Source organism: Macaca nemestrina, chromosome 14 (assembly GCF_043159975.1).
Source record: "Macaca nemestrina isolate mMacNem1 chromosome 14, mMacNem.hap1, whole genome shotgun sequence".
NCBI lineage: Eukaryota > Metazoa > Chordata > Mammalia > Primates > Cercopithecidae > Macaca > Macaca nemestrina.
In genome coordinates this window covers 9,869,284-9,888,588 of record NC_092138.1, presented here as the reverse complement: position 1 = coordinate 9,888,588, position 19,305 = coordinate 9,869,284, and the positions used below count along the sequence as shown (strand labels likewise).

At 40.1% G+C, this 19,305-nt stretch overlaps 1 protein-coding gene across 8 annotated transcripts in view; it reads left to right on the top strand.

The window, feature by feature from the left end:
- LOC105498793 (spindlin 1) overlaps positions 1 to 15,623 on the top strand; it is an 86,507-nt gene extending 70,884 nt beyond the window's left edge. For all 8 annotated transcript variants that reach the window (XM_071077585.1, XM_011771136.3, XM_071077586.1 and 5 more), the window contains 2 exons: positions 3,689 to 3,922; positions 10,535 to 15,623. In XM_071077585.1, coding sequence (XP_070933686.1) covers positions 3,689 to 3,922; positions 10,535 to 10,734 — 434 coding nt within the window. In that variant the 3' untranslated portion in view covers positions 10,735 to 15,623. The remainder of the gene's footprint in view (positions 1 to 3,688; positions 3,923 to 10,534) is intronic.
- Positions 15,624 to 19,305: the final 3,682 nt, after the last annotated feature.

The following is a 19,305-nucleotide window of genomic DNA, read 5'->3' as shown; positions in this document are numbered from 1 at the left end:
CGGGGTTTCAACGTGTTAGCCAGGATGGTCTCGATCTCCTGACCTCGTGATCCGCCCATCTCGGCCTCCCAAAGTGCTGGGATTACAGGCTTGAGCCACCGCGCCCGGCCCTGTCCTAACCATTTTTAAGTGTACAGTTCAGTAGTGTGTTAAGTACATTCACATTGTTGAAACAGATCTCCAGAACTTCTTCATCTTACAAATCTGAAGCTCTCTACCTATTAAACAAAACAGCATGCCGTTTCTCCCATTCCCAGCCCCTGGCAACCACTGTTCTACACTCTGTCTCTATGAATTTGACTACTCTAGATATCTCAGAGAAGTAGAATCACACAATATTTGTTTTGTGAATAACTTAATTCACTTAGCATAATGTCCTCAAAGTTCGTTCATGTTGTAATGTGTGACAGGATTTCCTTTCTTTTTAAGGCTGAAAAGAACATTGCATTGTATCTATATACCACAGTTTATCTGTTCACCCATTAATGGACATTTGGATTGTTTCTGCCTCTTGGTAGAATGTAAAATTGTACCATGTAAAATTGTGACTAGCGCTGCTGTAAACATGGATATGCAGATATTTCTTTGAGATCCTGCTTTCAGTTTTTTTGGATATAGGCACAGGAGTGGGATTGCTGGATCATATGGTAATTATAATTTTAATTTTAATGTCGTAATTCTAATTTCTTAGGTAGAACTACCATACTGTTTTCCACAGCAGTTGTACTATTTTCCAGTCCTGCCTACAGTACACAAGGGTTTCAGTTCTCCATCCCTTAGTCAGCAGTTGCTATTTACTGTTTTTGTCATAGTGGTCATCCTGATGGGTGTGATATGATACCTCATTTTGTTTTGATTTCTGTTTCTCTGATGATTAGTGATGTTTAACATCTTTTTATGTGCTTGTTGGCCACTTGTAAATCATCTTTGGGGAAATACCTAGTCACGTCCTTTGACCATTTTTTAATTAGGTTATTTGATTTTTGTTGAGTTGTGGGAGTTCTTTATATGTTCTGGAGACATGAGTTTTAATGTAACAGTATGACAAATTTATTAATGGTTTCAGATTCTGCATTGTAACCTTTAAGGAGCTAACTGTTGACTTTTGTAGTTTCATATAAGAATATCTAGAATTATCTGAAAGACAATTAGAATACTCTTTTCAGTATCATATCTTTGAGAGGCTGGATTTTATATATGAACCGAAAGAGCGGATCATAACAGATTGAGTGCTAAAGCAGATGTGAGAATCTGCTTGTTCTTTTTAAAACCTAGACATTAGGAGATTTGCAAAAATGTAAAAATTAAGCCACTTTTCTTACTATATTTTGATAGGAAATAGTTATTTTTAATTTAAAATACATTGATATATAGGTATTTTTAAATGTTTCTATATTTTTTATTTTCCGAAGTAGTAAATATTGGTAGGCATTATCTATGTAAACAGATGCTTTTTTAGGTGTGTAGTAATTTCTATTTAAGTTTTAATTATTTTTTTAGAGACAAGATCTCACTTTGTCACCCAGGCTGGAGTATAGTGGTGTGATCAGGGCTCACTGCTGTCTCAACACCTTGGGCTCAAGCAGTCCTCCTGCCTCAGTCTCCCAAGTTGCTGGGACTACAGGCGCGCACCACAGTAGCCTGCTAATTTTTAACTTTTTGTAGAGATGAAATCTCATTATGTTGCCCAGGCTGGTCTCAAACTCCTGGCCTCAAGCAGTCCTCCTACCTGGGACTCAAAGTGCTGGGATTATAGGTGTGAGCCACTGTGCCCAGCCAGTAATTTTTAAGAATGCAATGGAGTTCTGAGATCTAGTAGTCTGAGATCTACTGGCCCTAAGAAACTAGTGGGGGTTTTTTAGTATCGTAAACGGGGGGAATTCTATGTAATTTTTTATTATTACTGCATACTTAAAGAAAACCAACCATGTATTAGTTTAGGGTATGCTGATAAAATTGAATAGCGATACATTTATCAAGAAAATCTAACTTTTTTGTTTATTTTGATTTAACAGAAATAGAACTCTGTTGAATGAGGAAAATAGGAGTGCTAACTGGTTGTTTTTGTTGTTGTTAAGACAGGGCCTCGCTTCGTAGCCCAGGCTGGAGTGCAGTGGCGCCACCTTGTCTCACTGCAGCCTCGACTTCCAGGTTTAGGTGATTCACCACCTGGGCCTCCTGAGTAGCTGGGACTACGGGCCTGCACCACCACACCTGGCTAACTTTTTGTATTTTTGGTAGAGACGGGGTTTTGTCATGTTGGCCAGGCTTGCCTCAAACTTCTGGGCTCGAGTGATTCGCCCGCCTTGGACTCCCAAAGTGCTAGGATTACAGGCGTGAGCCACCATACCTGTCGCTAATTTTTTTTTTTTTTTTTTTTAAGAAAATTGTTTTAATTTTGTATAAAGACAGTTACCTAAAATTGTGGACTGGAGAGATCTTAAAACCAATAGGATCCTTCATAGTTTTTCCAGTGTTAAAAAGATGAAGGTGATAATTTTCACCTCATTAGAAAAGTATTAAGGGCTAGGACTGTTAATCTATCATTTCAGAGACCTGAGCTCCTAACCACATGGGGCATCTGATTAAATCATACAAAATACTGACCTGCTATGATCTAGTTATGAAACAAGAAAGGGAAGGTCTCTGCTTTCATTGGGATATACAGGCAACTAACAAGTACACAAATGCATAAAATGGGATAACTTTAGATCATGGTGAATGTTACTAAGAGGTAAAATTGGGTAATGTGACTGGAATTTGTGGGGCTACCTTGTTGGTGAGGAGAACCCCAACAGGAACCGGCCTTCTGAAGATGTGGGGAAGAGCTTATCAGGCAGAGGAGAGTGTGTCCTGATGGGAGAGGAAGAAGAGCCAAGTAGAGAAGGCATGAGCAGTGAGGAGGAAGATGGGAAAACTTGAGGGCAGAGGCGTGATGGCTTAGGGCTTGGGGGGCGTGGTGAGCAGTTTGGTTGTTTTTCAAATTACGAAGGAAAGGCATGGGAACATTTTAAATCACACAATGTGGTATCAATGACACAGTGATTACTTTGGTTGCAGCGAAGAATAAGATTTTAGGAGCAAAAGAGTAAAAACCTATGCCTTAATAAAAAATGGAAATAAGACTGAAGGAAAACAAACACCAATTTCTTTAAAACAAAAACAAAAAAAAAACTCTGTGCCTTGAATAGGTTAATTTCTAAGTTTTAAATAAACGTTCTGTGGTTATGTAAGATGCTAATACAGGAGAAGCAAAGTGAACCATATACAGGAACTCTACTGTTTTTGCAATTCTTCTGTAAGTCTGAAATTATCTCAAAATTTAACTGTTAAGTAAACAGTAACAAAAATTATTTTATACCTTGAATGAACAGTTAAAACTTTTGATTTGGGTACAGAACCAAGAGCAGATAAGTCCAGAAAAATTTTTTAAAAAATCATGTTTTTTTCAGTTAACCAACTTGGGACAAAATACTTCTATTCCTGTTGAATCCATCTCTGAGCTGGGGCCCAGTAGTTTGTCTTTGGTTTTTGTACTTTTTAAAGCTTTCCCAGATTCTGATGCTTGCTAATACATTGCATGGACAAAATTTCAGGTAGCCTTCTTTTGTAGATTCAGTCTTCATAGTCGGTAATCAGTGAAACGCTTTGTCAACTTTTTTTTTTTTTTTTTTTTTTTAATCCCCAGCAACATCTCGAATCAGCGATGCACACTTGGCAGACACAATGATTGGCAAAGCAGTGGAACATATGTTTGAGACAGAGGATGGTTCTAAAGATGAGTGGAGGGGAATGGTCTTAGCACGTGCACCTGTCATGAACACATGGTTTTACATTACCTATGAGAAAGACCCTGTCTTGTACATGTACCAACTCTTAGATGATTACAAAGAAGGCGACCTTCGCATTATGCCTGATTCCAGTAAGTATATATTGGCAACTTTTATTTTTGGTAATTACAAGGGATTTGGACTTTAGTGCAAGATATTTGATTGGCTTTTTTGCAGATACATTTTTATTTCTGGATATATGATGATTATTTTAGTCATGCACAAATACAGCCTTTGAAATTTTTCATCCGGTTGTCATGAATTTTAGATAAGAAAATATTTGATAATCAGTTCTGCTTGACTTCTATAATAAGATACAAGTTTTTTTATAATTAACACTACTGCATATTACTTACTGCTTTTATTTAAAAGCATGATGGAATAGGGACCAGTAAAATACGTCGCTGTGTACCCCTGCTCAGCTTTAACGGTTATTGTCTCATTGCTTGTCTAGTTTTATCTATTAATTCCCCCAATGCAATTATTTTGAAGCTAACCCCAAGACGTTGATTATTTCATCTGTAAATACTTGAACTTCAGAACAGCAATCTTCAGCCTTTTTGTCACCAGGAACCAGTTTCGTGGAAGACAGTTTTCCATGGGTTGGGAGTGTTGGGTGTGGAGATGGTGGTTTTGGAGGCGTTAGATTTCCCATAAGGAACATGCAACCTAGATTCTTGACATGCATAGTTCACAGTAAGGTTTGTGCTCCTAGGAGAATCTGATGCCCCTGCTGATTGGCCAGGAGGCAGAGCTCAGGTGGCAGTGCTCTCTTTGCCACTGCTCACCATCTGCTCTGCAGCGTGGCCCAGGTGTCCGGGACTCCTGATTTAGAGAACATCGATTTCAGAAAACAGTTAATTGGGAGAACTTTTCAGTAGCAACTGGAGTACAGAGTCAGTGTTTAGACAGATGATTAGCTATTTCCACAACTAGTCTGTTCGCACAGATAAGGTAGAAGAGGATGTGACCTGGGCTAATTTCGTTAGGCCTAGAAAAGCTTTATTGTGTTATTTATTTATTTATTTATTTATTTACTTATTTTTTTGGAGACAGAGTCTTGCCCTGTTGCTCAGGCTGGAGTGCAGTGGTGTGGTCTTGTCTCACTGCAGCCTCTGCCATCTGGGCTCAAGCAAGTCTCCTGCCCCAGCCTCCTAAGTGGCTGGGACTACAGGCACCCACCACCACGCCTGGCTAATTTTTGTTTGTTTGTTTTGTTTTGTATTTTAGTAGAGATGGATTTCACCATGTTGGCCAGGGTGGTCTGAAACTCCTGAGCTCAGGCAGTCTGCCAGCCTTGGTCTCCCAAAGTGTTAGGATTACAGGTGTGAGCCTTTACGGCTGTGTTAGTCCATATAGTTAGTCCATTTTAAATGTGCAATTCTGTACTTTTTAATATATGCACAGATAGGTACAGTCCTCACCACAGTCGATTTTAGAACATTTTCATCACCTCAAAAGAAAGCCTTGTATCTATTAGCTGTCAGTCCTTTATTCCTCCAACCCCCTAGCCTTAAGCAACCAGTAGTGCTTGATGTGTCAATTTCCCTGTTGTGGACTTTCCTGTGAATGGACTATATGGTGTGAGGTCCTTTGTACTAGCTTCTTTCCCTTAGCATGTTTTGAGATTTCATTCACACTGTAGCATATATCAGTACTTCATTCCTTTTAATGGCCAAATACAATTGCATTGTATGGATATATACTACATTTTGATTAGCCATTCATCCAGTAAAGGACATCTGAGTTGTTTCCCCACCTCTTGGTTTTTATGAATAATGCTGTTGTAAACATTTGTGTGCAAGTTTCTCTATGGACATGTTTTATTTCCTTTGGGTATATACCTAGGAATGGAATCGCTGGGTCATAATGGTAACTTTATGTTGAATCGTTTGGGGGAACTGCAAGGCTAATTTTGAAAACAAAAAGACCATTTTACATTTCCAACAGTAGTGTTATGAGAGTTCTGATTTCTCCACATTCTCACCAACTCTTACTGTTACCTGACTTTGATTCTTGCCATGCTAGTGGATGTGAAGTGGTATCTCATTGTGGCTTTGATTTGCATTTCTTTGATGAGTAATGATGTAAGCATCTTTCATATGCTTATTGGCCCTTTAAACAAAAAAAAAAATTTTTTTTTTTTTTTTTTGAGATGGAGTCTTGCTTTGTTGCCCAAGCTGGAGTGCATTGGCATGATCTCAGCTTACTGGCAGCCTCCGCCTCCTGGGTTCAAGCCATTCTCCTGCCTCAGCCTCCCGAGTAGCTGGGACTATAGGTGCGTGCCACGATGCCCAGATAATTTTTGTATTTTTAGTAGAGGGGGTTTCACCATATTGGCCAGGCTCCTCTTGAACTCCTGACCTCAAAGGATCCACCCACCTGGCTTCCCAAAGGGCCGGAATTACAGATGTGAGCCACCATGCCCGGCCTATTGGCCCTTTTTATATCATCTGTGGTGAAATGTCTATTCATATCTCCTGCCCATTTTTAAATTGAATTATCTGTCTTTCATTATTGCATTGTGACGATTTTTAAAATATAAGACCTTTATCAGATACATGTTGCAAATAGAAACCATTCCATGGGCTGTTTTTACTTTCTTGATGATGATCTTTGCACAGAAGTTTTAAACTTTGAAGTCCAAGTTACATTTTCTCTTGCTGAGTATGCTTTTTGTGTCCTAAGAATCTTTTGCCAAATCTGAGGTCATAAAGATTTACCCTTGTTTTCTTGTAAGAGTTTTTATAGTTTTAGCTCTTACTTACAGGTCTTTGATGCATTTTCAAGTTAATTTTTGTTTGTGCTTCAAGGTAGGGGTCCAACCTCTTTTTTTTTTTTATTTTATTTTTGCTTGTGACTGCCTATCTAGTTGTCCAAGCACGATTTTTTGCGAAGACTATTCTTTCCCCCATTGAATGGTTTTGGCATCCTTGTTGCGCAGTGGCTCACGCCTGTAATCCCAGCACTTTGGGAGGCCAGGCGGGTGGATCACGAGGTCAGGAGTTCGAGACCAGCCTGGGCAACACAGGGAAACCCCATCTCTACTAAAAATCAGCCAGGCATGGTGGCAGGCACCTGTAATCCCAGCTACTTGGGAGGCTGAAGCAGGAGAATCGCTTGAACCTGGGAAGTGGAGGTTGCAGTGAGCCAAGACCGCACCATTGCACTACAGCCTGGGCGACAGAGCGAGACTCCGTCTCAAAAAAATAAATAAATAAATAAATCAGTTGACAAAGTTTGAGTCCTGCTTTTTTTTTTCTTCCTTTTTTTTTTTTTGAGACAGTTGCACTCTGTTGCTCAGGCTGGAGTACAGTGGCACGATCTTGGCTCGTTGCAACCTCCGCCTCCCAAGGAACTGGAATTACAGACGTGCCACCACATTTGGCGAACTTTAATATTTTCTGTAGAGATGGGGTTTTGCCATGTTGGCCAGGCTGGTCTCGAACTCCTGGAGTGAAGTGATCTGCCTGCCTCAGTCTCCCAAAGTGCTGGGATTACAGGTGTAAGCCACTGCACCCGGCCCCTGCTTTCTTTTTCAGGATTGTTTTGGCTATTCTGGGTCCCTTGCAATTTCATACGAATTTTGGAATCAACTTGTCAGAACAAAGAAGTCCCCTGGGATTCTGATAGGGACTGTGTTGAATCTGTGGATCAGTTTGAAGAGTATTGCCCTCTTAACAGTGTTAACAAGACTTTACAAGTCTTCTAATCCATGAGCATGGGTTGTTTTTTCATTGATTGGTGGATTGATTTCAACAATATTTTGAAAATATTGCATTTCTTTTTCCTTTCCTTTCACTTTTGCTTTCCCCTTTTTTCCTTTTATCTGAGACAGAGTCGTCTTGTCGGCCAGGCTGGAGTGCAGTGGCTTGATCTCACTGCCGCCTCTGCCTCTCAGGTTCTAGCGATTCTCCTCCCTCCGCCTCCCGGGTAGATGGGATTACAGGCATACGCCACCTCGCCTAGCTCATTTTTGTATTTTTAGTAGAGACGAGGTTTCACCATGTTGACCAGGCTGGTCTTGAACTCCTGAGGACCTCAGGTGATCCACCCACCCTCGGCCTCCCAAAGTGCTGGGATTACAGGTTGAGCCACCGTGCCTGGCCGCTTTTTATTTGTTTATTTATTTTGAGATGGAGTCTTGTTCTGTCGCCAGGCTGGTGAGCAGTGGCACAATCTTGGCTTACTGCAACCTCTGACTCCCAGGTTGAAGCAGTTCTCCTGCCTTAGCCTCCCAAGTAGCTGGGATTACAGGCATGCGCCACCATACCCATCTAATTTTTGTAGTTTTAGTAGAGATGGGGTTTCACCATATTGGCCAGCATGGTCTCAATCTCCTGACCTTGTGATCCTCCTGCCTCGGCCTCGCAAAATGCTGGGATTACAGGTGTGAGCCACTGCGCCCGGCCGTGCATTTCTTTTATTAAATTTACTTCGAAGGATTTTATCCTTTTTGATGCTATTATACATATGAATTGAATTGTTTTCTTAATTTTGCTTTTGGTTAAGTTTGTTCCTTTAAAAACTACTCAGTGGCCTTTCTTCAAACACATGAATCTCTGACCTTGGACAGATGTAACTGATAGGCCCTCTCCATACATTAGCCATGTGTCAGTCATTTCTATTTCTTTTTTTTTTTTTTAATTCTTCCTATGAAGAAGTTAATGTACTAATTTGCTCATCTGGCCTTGAATTTCTACTACTTTGATATATATTTTTAAAATTTTGGGTCTGGGCATTGTGGCTCATGCCTGTAATCCCGGCACTTTGGGAGGCCGAGGCGGGCAGATCACCTGAGGTCAGGAGTTCGAGGCCAGCCTGGTCAATATGGTGAAACCTGGTCTCTACTAAAAATAAAAAAATTAGCCGAGTGTGGTAGCGGGCGCTTGTAGTCCCAGCTATTCGGGAGGTTGAGGCAGAAGAATCGCTTGAACCTGGGAGGTGGAGGTTGCAGTGAGTCAAGATCATACTGCTTCACTCCAGCCTGGGCAACAAGAGCAAGACTCTGTCTCAAAAAGAAAAAAAAATTGTGTACATTTGTTATAAAGGGGTAATTCAAATTATGTACTCAGGAATTTGTCATGAGAACATTTCTTTAAAAAGCATTTCTCCATCCTTTATGAGGTAACTTGAACATTTTTTATGGATAGAGTAAGTACTGTTAACCTAATCATAGGAAATGCAAGGGTGTCTGCAATTCTCCATCACTTTTCCTAACCATTTTTTGATCTTCCCTCTCCGTTAATTCTCCAAACTTACATTTGTGTGTGTGTGCACGTGTGTGTGCGTGCATGTACACGCTGTGGAAGCGTATTTACCTTTAGAAACAGTGGTGGTGCTCTGATCTAATGAGTTCTGAAAGGGTCCTGTTCGAGTACTAGCTCTGATGCTAAAACAGGCCTCTACATGACTCCCTTGATTAGCTCAGTTACTATAAAATTTATGTGCGATCGTGTATTTGTAATTCCTTTGTAAACATGAAAGTGCCATAAAAATATGACAGTATGATGATACTGCTTAAGGGAAGATAATTTTTAAAGAAAAGAGTTCAGCTTATATTTCTTTATTCTTTTAAAAGAACTGATTATGCTCAGATGTTTTATTTTTATTGCTTGTGACTCTTAGTACCAGAGATCACAGTAGCAGTTTTTGGATTGTCATTCAGTGAGAGAATTTATTGTAACCAAAGAGGCAGACTACTGTTAATAGATGTACGTTATATGGTCCACACCAGGATACCTGTGAGAGTAAAATGGCATTGCTACCAGTTGTGCCAGGATAACGTGGACTGTCTTATGTAGCTGGAACCTCTGGTTTCCCTACCTGAAGGCCACCTGCCACTGTGAGGAAAAGAGCTTTGAGTTTTTCAGAACCCATGCAGTTTCTTAAAATAGAATTGTAACTGCTTAGCAAGCCCCCTTTCTTTTTTTCTTTTACTTTGTTTGTTTTGGTTGGTGGTAATGGTTTGCTGTTGCTGTGGGTTTTCTTAGAGGCCAGAAGCAGTACATTAATCTTGGGGACCTTTTAGGCAGTACAGATGCCTGGGCCATCCTCAGAGATTCCCCTGTACTTGTCCTGGGGTGAAGTTCATTCAGTACCAATTTTTAAAGCATAGAAAACTTAAATTTTGGAACTGAGTTAGGAAGATGATGTGAAATGCAGTGAAGTTGAGGGGGAAGAGGCTTTAAGGATTCAGAGTAAACCAATGGTATTTAGGCATTTTAAATATGTGCCATATTCTCAGTAATCCCTGTAGGAATTGTCTGCTTTCAAGTTATCTTTCAAAGCCACTCAAACTTATTTTCATTTAATTACAGCTACAGATTAAATATGGACCAAATGAATTTTTGGTTATGATTTTTAAAATTGTTCATATATCTAGATGGGGGTCGGCAAACTATGATAAAAGGTTTTATTGGAACACAGCCACATCTGTTTATATGCATATCATCAGTGGCTGCTTTCGTGCTGCAGTGGCAGAGTTCAGCAGTTGGGACAGAGACCATATGCCCGTAAGCCTGAAATATTTATTGCCTTGTCTTTTACGAAATGTTTGCTGACTCCTGGTCTAGATAATCATGAATTCAGGGTATTAAAAAAAATTTTTTTTAAGTTATGAAAATAAATATGAGTTGATTTATATCTAAAAATTGTTTTAGAAATTTTCTCTCTCTCTCTCTCTTTTTTTTTTTTAAATATAGATGATTCACCTCCAGCAGAAAGGGAACCAGGAGAAGTTGTGGACAGCCTGGTAGGCAAACAAGTGGAATATGCCAAAGAAGATGGCTCCAAAAGGACTGGCATGGTCATTCATCAAGTAGAAGCCAAGCCCTCCGTCTATTTCATCAAGTTTGATGATGATTTCCATATTTATGTCTACGATTTGGTGAAAACATCCTAGATGTCATCACAAACTGCCAAATTTGTGGAACTATGAAATGTATTATTTGTAGACATAAAGACTTGATTGCTTTCCAGTTTAATGAAAGCTTAAATGTCCCTGCGAACCCACAATCTCTGCCAGCAGAACTGGTTTTGTTCTGAATAGTACAGATTGATGTGAACACAAAGCATTTTGTGTAAGGAGAACCCCTTTCTTTTAAAAGAAGTCTGTCTATTTGGAGGGGAGTTACAGGCAAGTTTGGTAAAAGTTAAGCTAGTATCATAGTCATTTAAAATTGTAATAGATCTTAACCATTTTCCCCCTCACCTTAACCCTCTTATTCTGCCGCCACAATGCAAGCATAGTTTGATGTTTTCGTTATTGCCTTTTTTGAGATATATGTATCTGTATCTACCTATATCTATATGTGTGTATACATATATAATATATACACACAGATACATGTGTACACACACACACACACACACACACCCCACACACACCCCATACTCCCCACACACCCCACTGGCAGTCTTTTCTTTGTGGATTATTAGTATGGGGGTGACATAATTTTCTTGAGTTTAACAGGAGTGCTTTACCCAAGTCAGTCATGGTTATGATATTACTGCTCTTTATTTCAAATTAAACTTTGGGCACAGGAAGCATATGGGAACATTTCAGCTTGTTTCAAAAAATCAGAAGTTCAGAGCACCTTTTCAATCTGGAGCCCTTAAACCATAAGTCCAAATATGAATTACTTGTGAACAGTTAATGACTCATTAGAATTTTACAATCTGGTGAAGAATCTGGGTAAAAGGCTACCTTTAATTCTAAGCTTTGAATTTTTGTTGTTGTTGTTACATTTTAATCATAAATTCTTTTTAGCAAAGCCCAGGTCCTTGTTCCACACAGTGTAATGTAGGTGTATTTTGGACAGCACATGTGGTACATTGTGTACAAATCGGTAATCTGGATTTCAGTACATGAATTTAAAAGGCAACAATACATGACTGGTTTGCGTGTTTTTGGTAAGTTTCTGGAAGAATACTGTGCTTTTATATTGGAAGTGTAAGTTTTGAGTGGCATTGTTGCCTTCTAACAAGCTCTCTGGGACTTTTAAATTTTTATTACTATTATTGCTAATGTATAATTATGGTCAGAAACTTTCAACCCACCCCTTTCCCCTACCCCCTGGCTTTTCCTCACAAAGAATGTCTAGACAAATAGCAGCTTAGTCTCCTGACACCTTGTGGGGTGCATGTTCCTGCTCCAGGTGTGCTGTTAATGTGGATTCATTCCATTCAGTGGCCCCTTGGGGTTTGCATGTCAGTGATGCGTTACCATAGAAGAAAGCCAGTCGTTTGTGTTCGCTTGGTGGGTGTAAGTAATAGCAGCCCTTAGCCACGGAGTCTTTATGTGGTTAATTCCTGCAAGGTTGTTTTAAACTGAAATAGAACTGCTAGTGTGATTGGTTGATCAGCAAAACAGCTGCTCTCACTTTGTTTTGGAGGAACCCTGGTGGTTTGATAACCAGGAGAAAGGCCATATGTGAAACCAGTCTCTTGTGGAGATTGGAAATCCTCCCTGATATTTGGGCAGAGCCTAAACGTGCATGCTTATCACTCAAACACCAAAAGTTTGAATCAGAGGTCCGAGTGACCTCTTTTGTGGCTGTTCTTGATGGTTTCCAGGCCTCGTTATGCATGGTTTGCTTGATGCCCATTTTTTGTGCCTTGTGCTGTTGGATGGTAACGACCACTCACCATGTAAACACAGTACCTCAGTTTTCTGTCCACAGCTGCAGTCGCTCTGTCCCTGGTGCTTCACTGTGGGCAGCCAGGGACAAGCTTCTGAAAGCAGTGTGATACCCAAGTCATAGGTGCTTCTCGTGTGCGAACAGGTGTTATTCTGCAGATCTGCTATGTGTTTTCCTGTTGACTCTTTAAGAGTCCCTGCATGTAAATCTCGAAGCTGAGCCTGGCTCCCGGAGGCCAGACTGACATTACAGCGCAGGAGTTTGCAAGTGTGTCCAGCATGCACGGACTGTGCAGAACTTGGCTCGGTCACTTTGGGTGGAAAAATAAAGTTCATTTTGAAGTATCTTGAGGGTTGGGTCAATTGAGACATTTCTAGCATTACTTAATGACTTGCATTGTGGTTTTTCTGCAAGCAACTTTAATGACTTTTTTTATACCACATGGTCTCCCAGTTTCTAGGTGAATGCAACATGATGATGGTGATGATGACGATGAGTTTAATCATTGTTCCATTTATTGCCTTTAGGGCTGAGGGAAAGGGAAGATTTTTTTTTTCTCTCCCCATTTTCCCCCGTTCTGTCTTTCTTTTGGTGGCTTACACCACACTTAATGACGCTATGACTAATTCTGCTCCCAAGCCCTTGTATCTTGGGCTTCGTTTTAGGCTCACGTGTCAGATCTGCATGCATTGCTTGCATTTTTCTGGTATCTGAATGTTGGTTCCTTGTTCCAGGAATTCAACATTAATTTCCAAAAGTATCATGGGACTTGTGACAACACAAGACATGAATCTATGTATAAAATTTATCGGCCTTTCTCATTTACCTGCTCTAGTATTATTGTATTGTGTGTGCGTGCGTGTGTGATGTCAGGCTGCCACGTAAAACTTCAGAGAAAAATCTTAAAAGCAGACCATCCTTTTTTGCATGCTCTATTCTAAGTAGAATGTTCAATGTAACTGACTAAAATTGCATGTTAAAGATATTTAGGTTTTTTTGTTTTCTTTATTTTTATTTGTTTTCAGTTTCCTGTATATTTGCTTACTGTGCCGTTTTAGTGGTTTTAGGATAAAAATGCACTGGTGAAGCAAATGTAGTGCCAACAGAAGGTGATTTTCCAGTTGTAAATGTCATGCAGCATTTGAAGGGACTGTGTTTTCTTTAAAAAAAATCACAGTTACTTCTAAATCAGATTTCGTTTCTTTTATCGTTTTATGTGCCAAACCACGAAGTGCATTGGGCTTGAATCTCTGAACACTGTAGACCCATTAGAAGACTGTTCCGATTGTCACAAATTGTAGTGCCTGAAAACACTCTTAAGCTGATTGTCTTAAAAAAATGAAAGTTCTCCAAAGACAAAACAGGAACAATTATTATAACAAAATAATTATGGTTGAAATGTCTGTGGTTCCTTGGAAATGCTGCGCTCTTTGTGTTTTCCATCATTAGTGCAGTTGGAATGAATGTGTACAGGTCAGAGGTCTTCGTGTTCACATTTTAAAATTAGGTAAATGACCTCATCTTTCAAGCTTGAATTCATTTTTAATTTTAATTTTATTTTATACAATGTGTAGACAGTTCCCTGTTCTCTGCATTTAGAAGTATACACAATATAAATCTGTTAATTCTGTAAGTAATTTTTATAATTATGATGTAACTCTATCTTATCCTTAAAACATTTAAAATAAACCCTTTATGTGCAACTCCTGACTGTAAAGTTTGTGCTCATGAGCAAATTGTGATGTGTTAAACTTGATTCTGAGAAGTTTTTGGGCCAAATAACCTTTTCACCACATGTAAATGTCAGATATGCATAGAAACGGAAAGAAATAGAATTTTTATTTGATTGATAATATTCAATAATACCTGAAAGAAGAGGAGGCAATCATCGATACCACACATATATTAAATATTGAAGTTTGCAGTTTGACATTGATAAAATTCAACTTTACAAGATCTTTAAAAAAATTCTTTTAAATAGAGTTAAATAATGTGTATTTTATACTTTCATATCTATTCTTGCTTTGAATATTTCTTATAATGCTTTTACTCATATTTAAATAATAAACAATGGGATTCTATAGTGAAAAATCACTATTTCTCAATGCTAAGATATAAAAAAATGAAAGTAATACAGGCTCGTGCCAAAGTAATAGCAGTTTTACCATTGCTTGTATGGCAAAAAATGCAGTTACTTTTGCACCATCCTAATATTAACACCTATGTATGTTTTATCTTTCTTGATTATTTTAATCAACGAGGTAAAAAGTGGAATTTATGGCATGTTTTAATTAGTGTTTTTTTAAAAAAATGTTTCCCAATTCATTTTGGCCAAAGGATCTCGTGCTTAAGTCCAGGATATTGACCTGCTTTTGGGAGAATGGTTGATACTTGGTGAGGGATGAGTGCAAACTGGGGCTTCGGGACACCGGGCTTCTAGGTTTGTGTCAGTGCAGTGTCTATGCCCCAAGACCGTGGAGGTTACTGAGGTGGACTGAAGACAGGGTCTACCTCGGCTTTGGTGGAAGAAGTCTGTAGTTTAGGGAGGAAATGAGCCATTGGGAAGCACAGGTGCCCGTCTTGAGTCTGGATTTTCTGACCTTCCTTGCTGAAGGTAGATTATTCTGTCTGTGGTATCTATCGCGGGTACAGCTCTGTAAATATCGCTCCAAAAATATAACAGAGTTTAGTCTGAAGTTTGAAAGTTGATGACTAGTATTTGTAAACGAATGAATCAACTCCCCTATTTAAAGCAGTCATCACTCTGTTGGAGAATTTTTGTTTCTGGTACAATTAAACTCTGTGATGACAAAAGCATTTGATACTAATAAAGCATTCATAAATGCTTAATAAGTACCTTGCCAAGCACTTTCCACGCTATTTTATTTTGTTCTTAACAGTCTTTTGAGGAAGGGGCAGAGATTGAGTATCTCACGCAGGATTACAGAGGAATGAAGACTCAGATCTCTATTTTGTGCCCAGACTCTGAGCTGCTTTATGAACACCTCAAGTAAATTACTTCATTGGAGTGATTTGAGTAATCCATCTATAGTGTAATATTTTCTGTGAATAATTTTCTGTAACCATATTTCATAAGTTAATATCTAAAAAGTGTTTATTTCCAAATTGCCAAATAAAAGGTTTTATATTAGTCATTAGAATGTAGGCATCTGTGTCTCTGTATACTAGGAATTATAACCCAAAATTGTTTTTGTGCTTAAAAAATAAATGCCTCCACCATAGCACACATATACCTATGTAACCTGCACGTTCTGTGCATGTATCCCGGAACTTAAAAAATTTTCCATAACTAAAAAAAGTAAATAAACGATGTCTTTTTGGAGAGAAAGTATGCTGAAGAAATTTAAAAAATTTTTCATCACAAGAATATAGATACTTTAATTTTTTTTTTTTTTTTTTTGAGACGGAGTCTCGCTCTGTCGCCCAGGCTGGAGTGCAGTGGCTGGATCTCAGCTCACTGCAAGCTCCGCCTCCCGGGTTCACGCCATTCTCCTGCCTCAGCCTCCCGAGTAGTACTTTAATTTTTAAATATATTCATTTGCTTATTTATTTTGAGACTGGGTTATGGGACTGGCTAATCTTTGTATTTTTGGTAGAGACAGGGTTTCAGCCATGTTGCCAAGGCTGGTCTCGAACTGCTGGGCTCAAGCATTCCACCCTCCTCAGCCTCCCAAAGTGCTGAGATTATAGGCGTGAGTCATGGCACCTAGCCAGATAACTTTATATTTTAAAGACACTTCAATATATCATGAAAGTAATATCTTCATAAACCTGTTTTTTTTAACCATACAGGAGACTTAAAAAGCCTAGATTTCTTTTGCTCATAATCTGCAATCTTATACTTAATTTTTATAGTAATTGGTTTGTTCTGTGTCATGTACTAAGTTTTTAGGCAGCATGTGGAGTTGAGAGACTTCATTGAGTCTAAGTTACTTCTCCAGCCATTCCTAGAGTCTCCGTCTTCCCTTATGATTGATATTGGTAAACCAAGTAGCAGACGGTTTTTGAAAAATGTCATGGCACATAAGTTTGCCTAAACATGACATTGGCATTCTTTCTGCTTATGTATGTATGTATGCATTTATTTATTTATTTATTATTATTATTTTTTTTTTGAGACAGCGTTTCACTCTTGTTGCGCAGTCTGGAGTGCAATGGCACGATCTCGGCTCACCGCAACCTCCGCATCACAGGTTCAAGTAATTCTCCTGCCTCAGCCTCCCGAGTAGCTGGGTTTACAGGCATGCACCACCACACCCAGCCAATTTTGTATTTTCAGTAGAGACGGGGTTTCTCCATGTTGAGGCTGGTCTCAAACTCCTGACCTCAGGTGATCCACCTGCTTCTGCCTCCCAAAGTGCTGAGATTAACAGGCGTGAGCCACCACGCCCAGCTGCTACTTAATTTTTTAGTGAGGACACTGGTCCAAGTGGTGCGTCGGCCCCTCCCCAGCTCTGAGGTGACACAAAAGTACGGGGCCTTGCTGTGCATTTGTTTTTTGTTTTTTTTTTTTGAGACGGAGTCTCGCTCTATCGCCCAGCCCAGGCTGGAGTGCAGTGGCGCGATCTCGGCTCACTGCAAGCTCCGCCTCCCGGGTTCACGCCATTCTCCTGCCTCAGCCTCCCGAGTAGCTGGGACTACAGGCGCCCACAACCGCGCCCGGCTAATTTTTTGTAATTTTTAGTAGAGACGGGGTTTCACCGTGGTCTCGATCTCCTGACCTTGTGATCCGCCCGCCTCGGCCTCCCAAAGTGCTGGGATTACAGGCGTGAGCCACCGCGCCCGGCCGCATTTGTTTTTTTACATTGACTGTTCAGTGAGTGAGTAGGCTTACTCCTGGCTCTGCTTTTACCATCCTCTTTCTCATTTTCAATTTATGCTTTCTGGGGGGAAAGTTAAGAGCTTTATGTACCACACAAACTACCTAAAATCCTTAATAGGGTAAGAAGATTATATATACATTTAAAATTATCTGTTTCTATGTTGGAGTTACTGAAGCACATTATAATGTGAAAGGACAGAAAGTCTTTTAAAAACTTTATGTTGGGCTGGGCACAGTGACTCATGCCTATTGTAATCCCAGGACTTTGGGAGGCCAAGGTGGATGGATCACAATGTCAGGAGTTCAAGACCAGCCTGGGCAGTATGGTGAAACCCCGTCTCTACTAAAAATACAAAAAAGCTAGCCGGGTGTGGTGGTGCATGCCTGTAATCCCAGCTACTCGGGAGGCTGAGGCAGAAGAATAGCTTGAACCCTGGAGGCGGAGGTTGCATTGAGCTGAGATCGTGCCACTGCACTCCAGCCTGGGCGACAGAGTCTGTGCAAGACTCTGTTTAAAAAAATAGAAAACAAAACAAAACCAACCTTGATGTTAACATAGGTTAACAGTTGTTAACAACCCAGGGTTGAGTGGCAGCATTGTGAATTGTGTTCACGTACAGATTGTGAAAATAACTCTTAAAGCTTTTTCCTTGAACTTGTCTCTGTATGGCTTTGTAAAAAATTGGATAGCTGCTTTCCTTGGTCTTCCCTGCACCTGCACGTTGTGTATACAAGTGTGAGCCTCTGGCCTTCTCATAGAAAAGTCTGACGACTGTTAGAGAAATGACATCAGCAGTAACTCTTTTTCCTAAAGTCAGTCTTTATCCTGCACTGTGTTTACTCTGTTTTATGTACTGGGGACCTGGTTTTAACAAAATGTTACTTCTAGTTTTTCTGTAATACTGTGGTAAAGTAGCTTTAAGCACTAGATTAAAGTAGCTACTAGATTCTTACTTTAATCTAAATCTGATGGATGCTACTAAGGACAAAACTGTGGTCATTTTCAGAGCAGTCCTTTAGGAGAGAGCAGCGTGTCAAAGACAAGTGAGCACAGTGCAGGCCTATGCCTGGCACAGGGCATGCCGCCGTTCAGCTGGCCTGTCATCATCGGGCATCACTTAAGGCCTTACCATGTTTTGCTTCTCCCTCTCCCTCTCCCTCTCCCTCTCCCTCTCCCTCTCCCTCTCCCTCTCCCTCTCCCTCTCCCTCTCCCTCTCCCTCTCCCTCTCCCTCTCCCTCTCCCTCTCCCTCTCTCTCCTTTTTTTCTTTCTTTTTTTTCTTTCTTTCTTTCTTTCTTAGATGGGTTCTCCACTGTGTTGCTCAGGCTGGTCCTAAACTTCTGGACTCAAGTGTTCCTCCCACCTCAGCCTCCCAAAGTGCTGGGATTACAGGTGCGAGTCATCACGCCCGGCTGGCTTTATTTTTGATGTTTGAGATTACACTTTCAGTTCCATGCAGTCGATTTTGCTTGTCATATAATGTTTGGTTTTAGGAATATTTTAGTTGTTACATCTTTTTTAGAACACTAGCATCTTCTAGCATACATAAAAATTGTAATAAGCAGTGTTAAAAGTTTAGTAGGATGTTTCACGTTTTCTACTTCATTGTGATTGAGAAGACTGTACATCTAATTTTTATGAATAAAGTGACACATCTATGTTTGTTTTTTTCTTGAGACGGAGTCTCACTCTGTCGCCCATGCTGGAGTGCAGTTTCATGATCTCAGCTCACTGCAACCTCCACCTCCTGGGTTCAAGCTATTCTCCTGCTTCAGCCTCTCGAGTAGCTGGGATTACAGGTGCCTGCCACCACACCCGGCTAATTTTTTTATTTTTAATAAAAACGGTTTCACCATGTTGGCCTGACTGGTCTCAAATTCCTGACCTCAGCTGATCCACCCGCCTTGGCTTCCCAAAGTGCAGTGGGCATGAGCCACTGCGCCCAAAGAGATATATCTGTGTTTTACGTTTGCTTTTGCATTGTCTTAGCG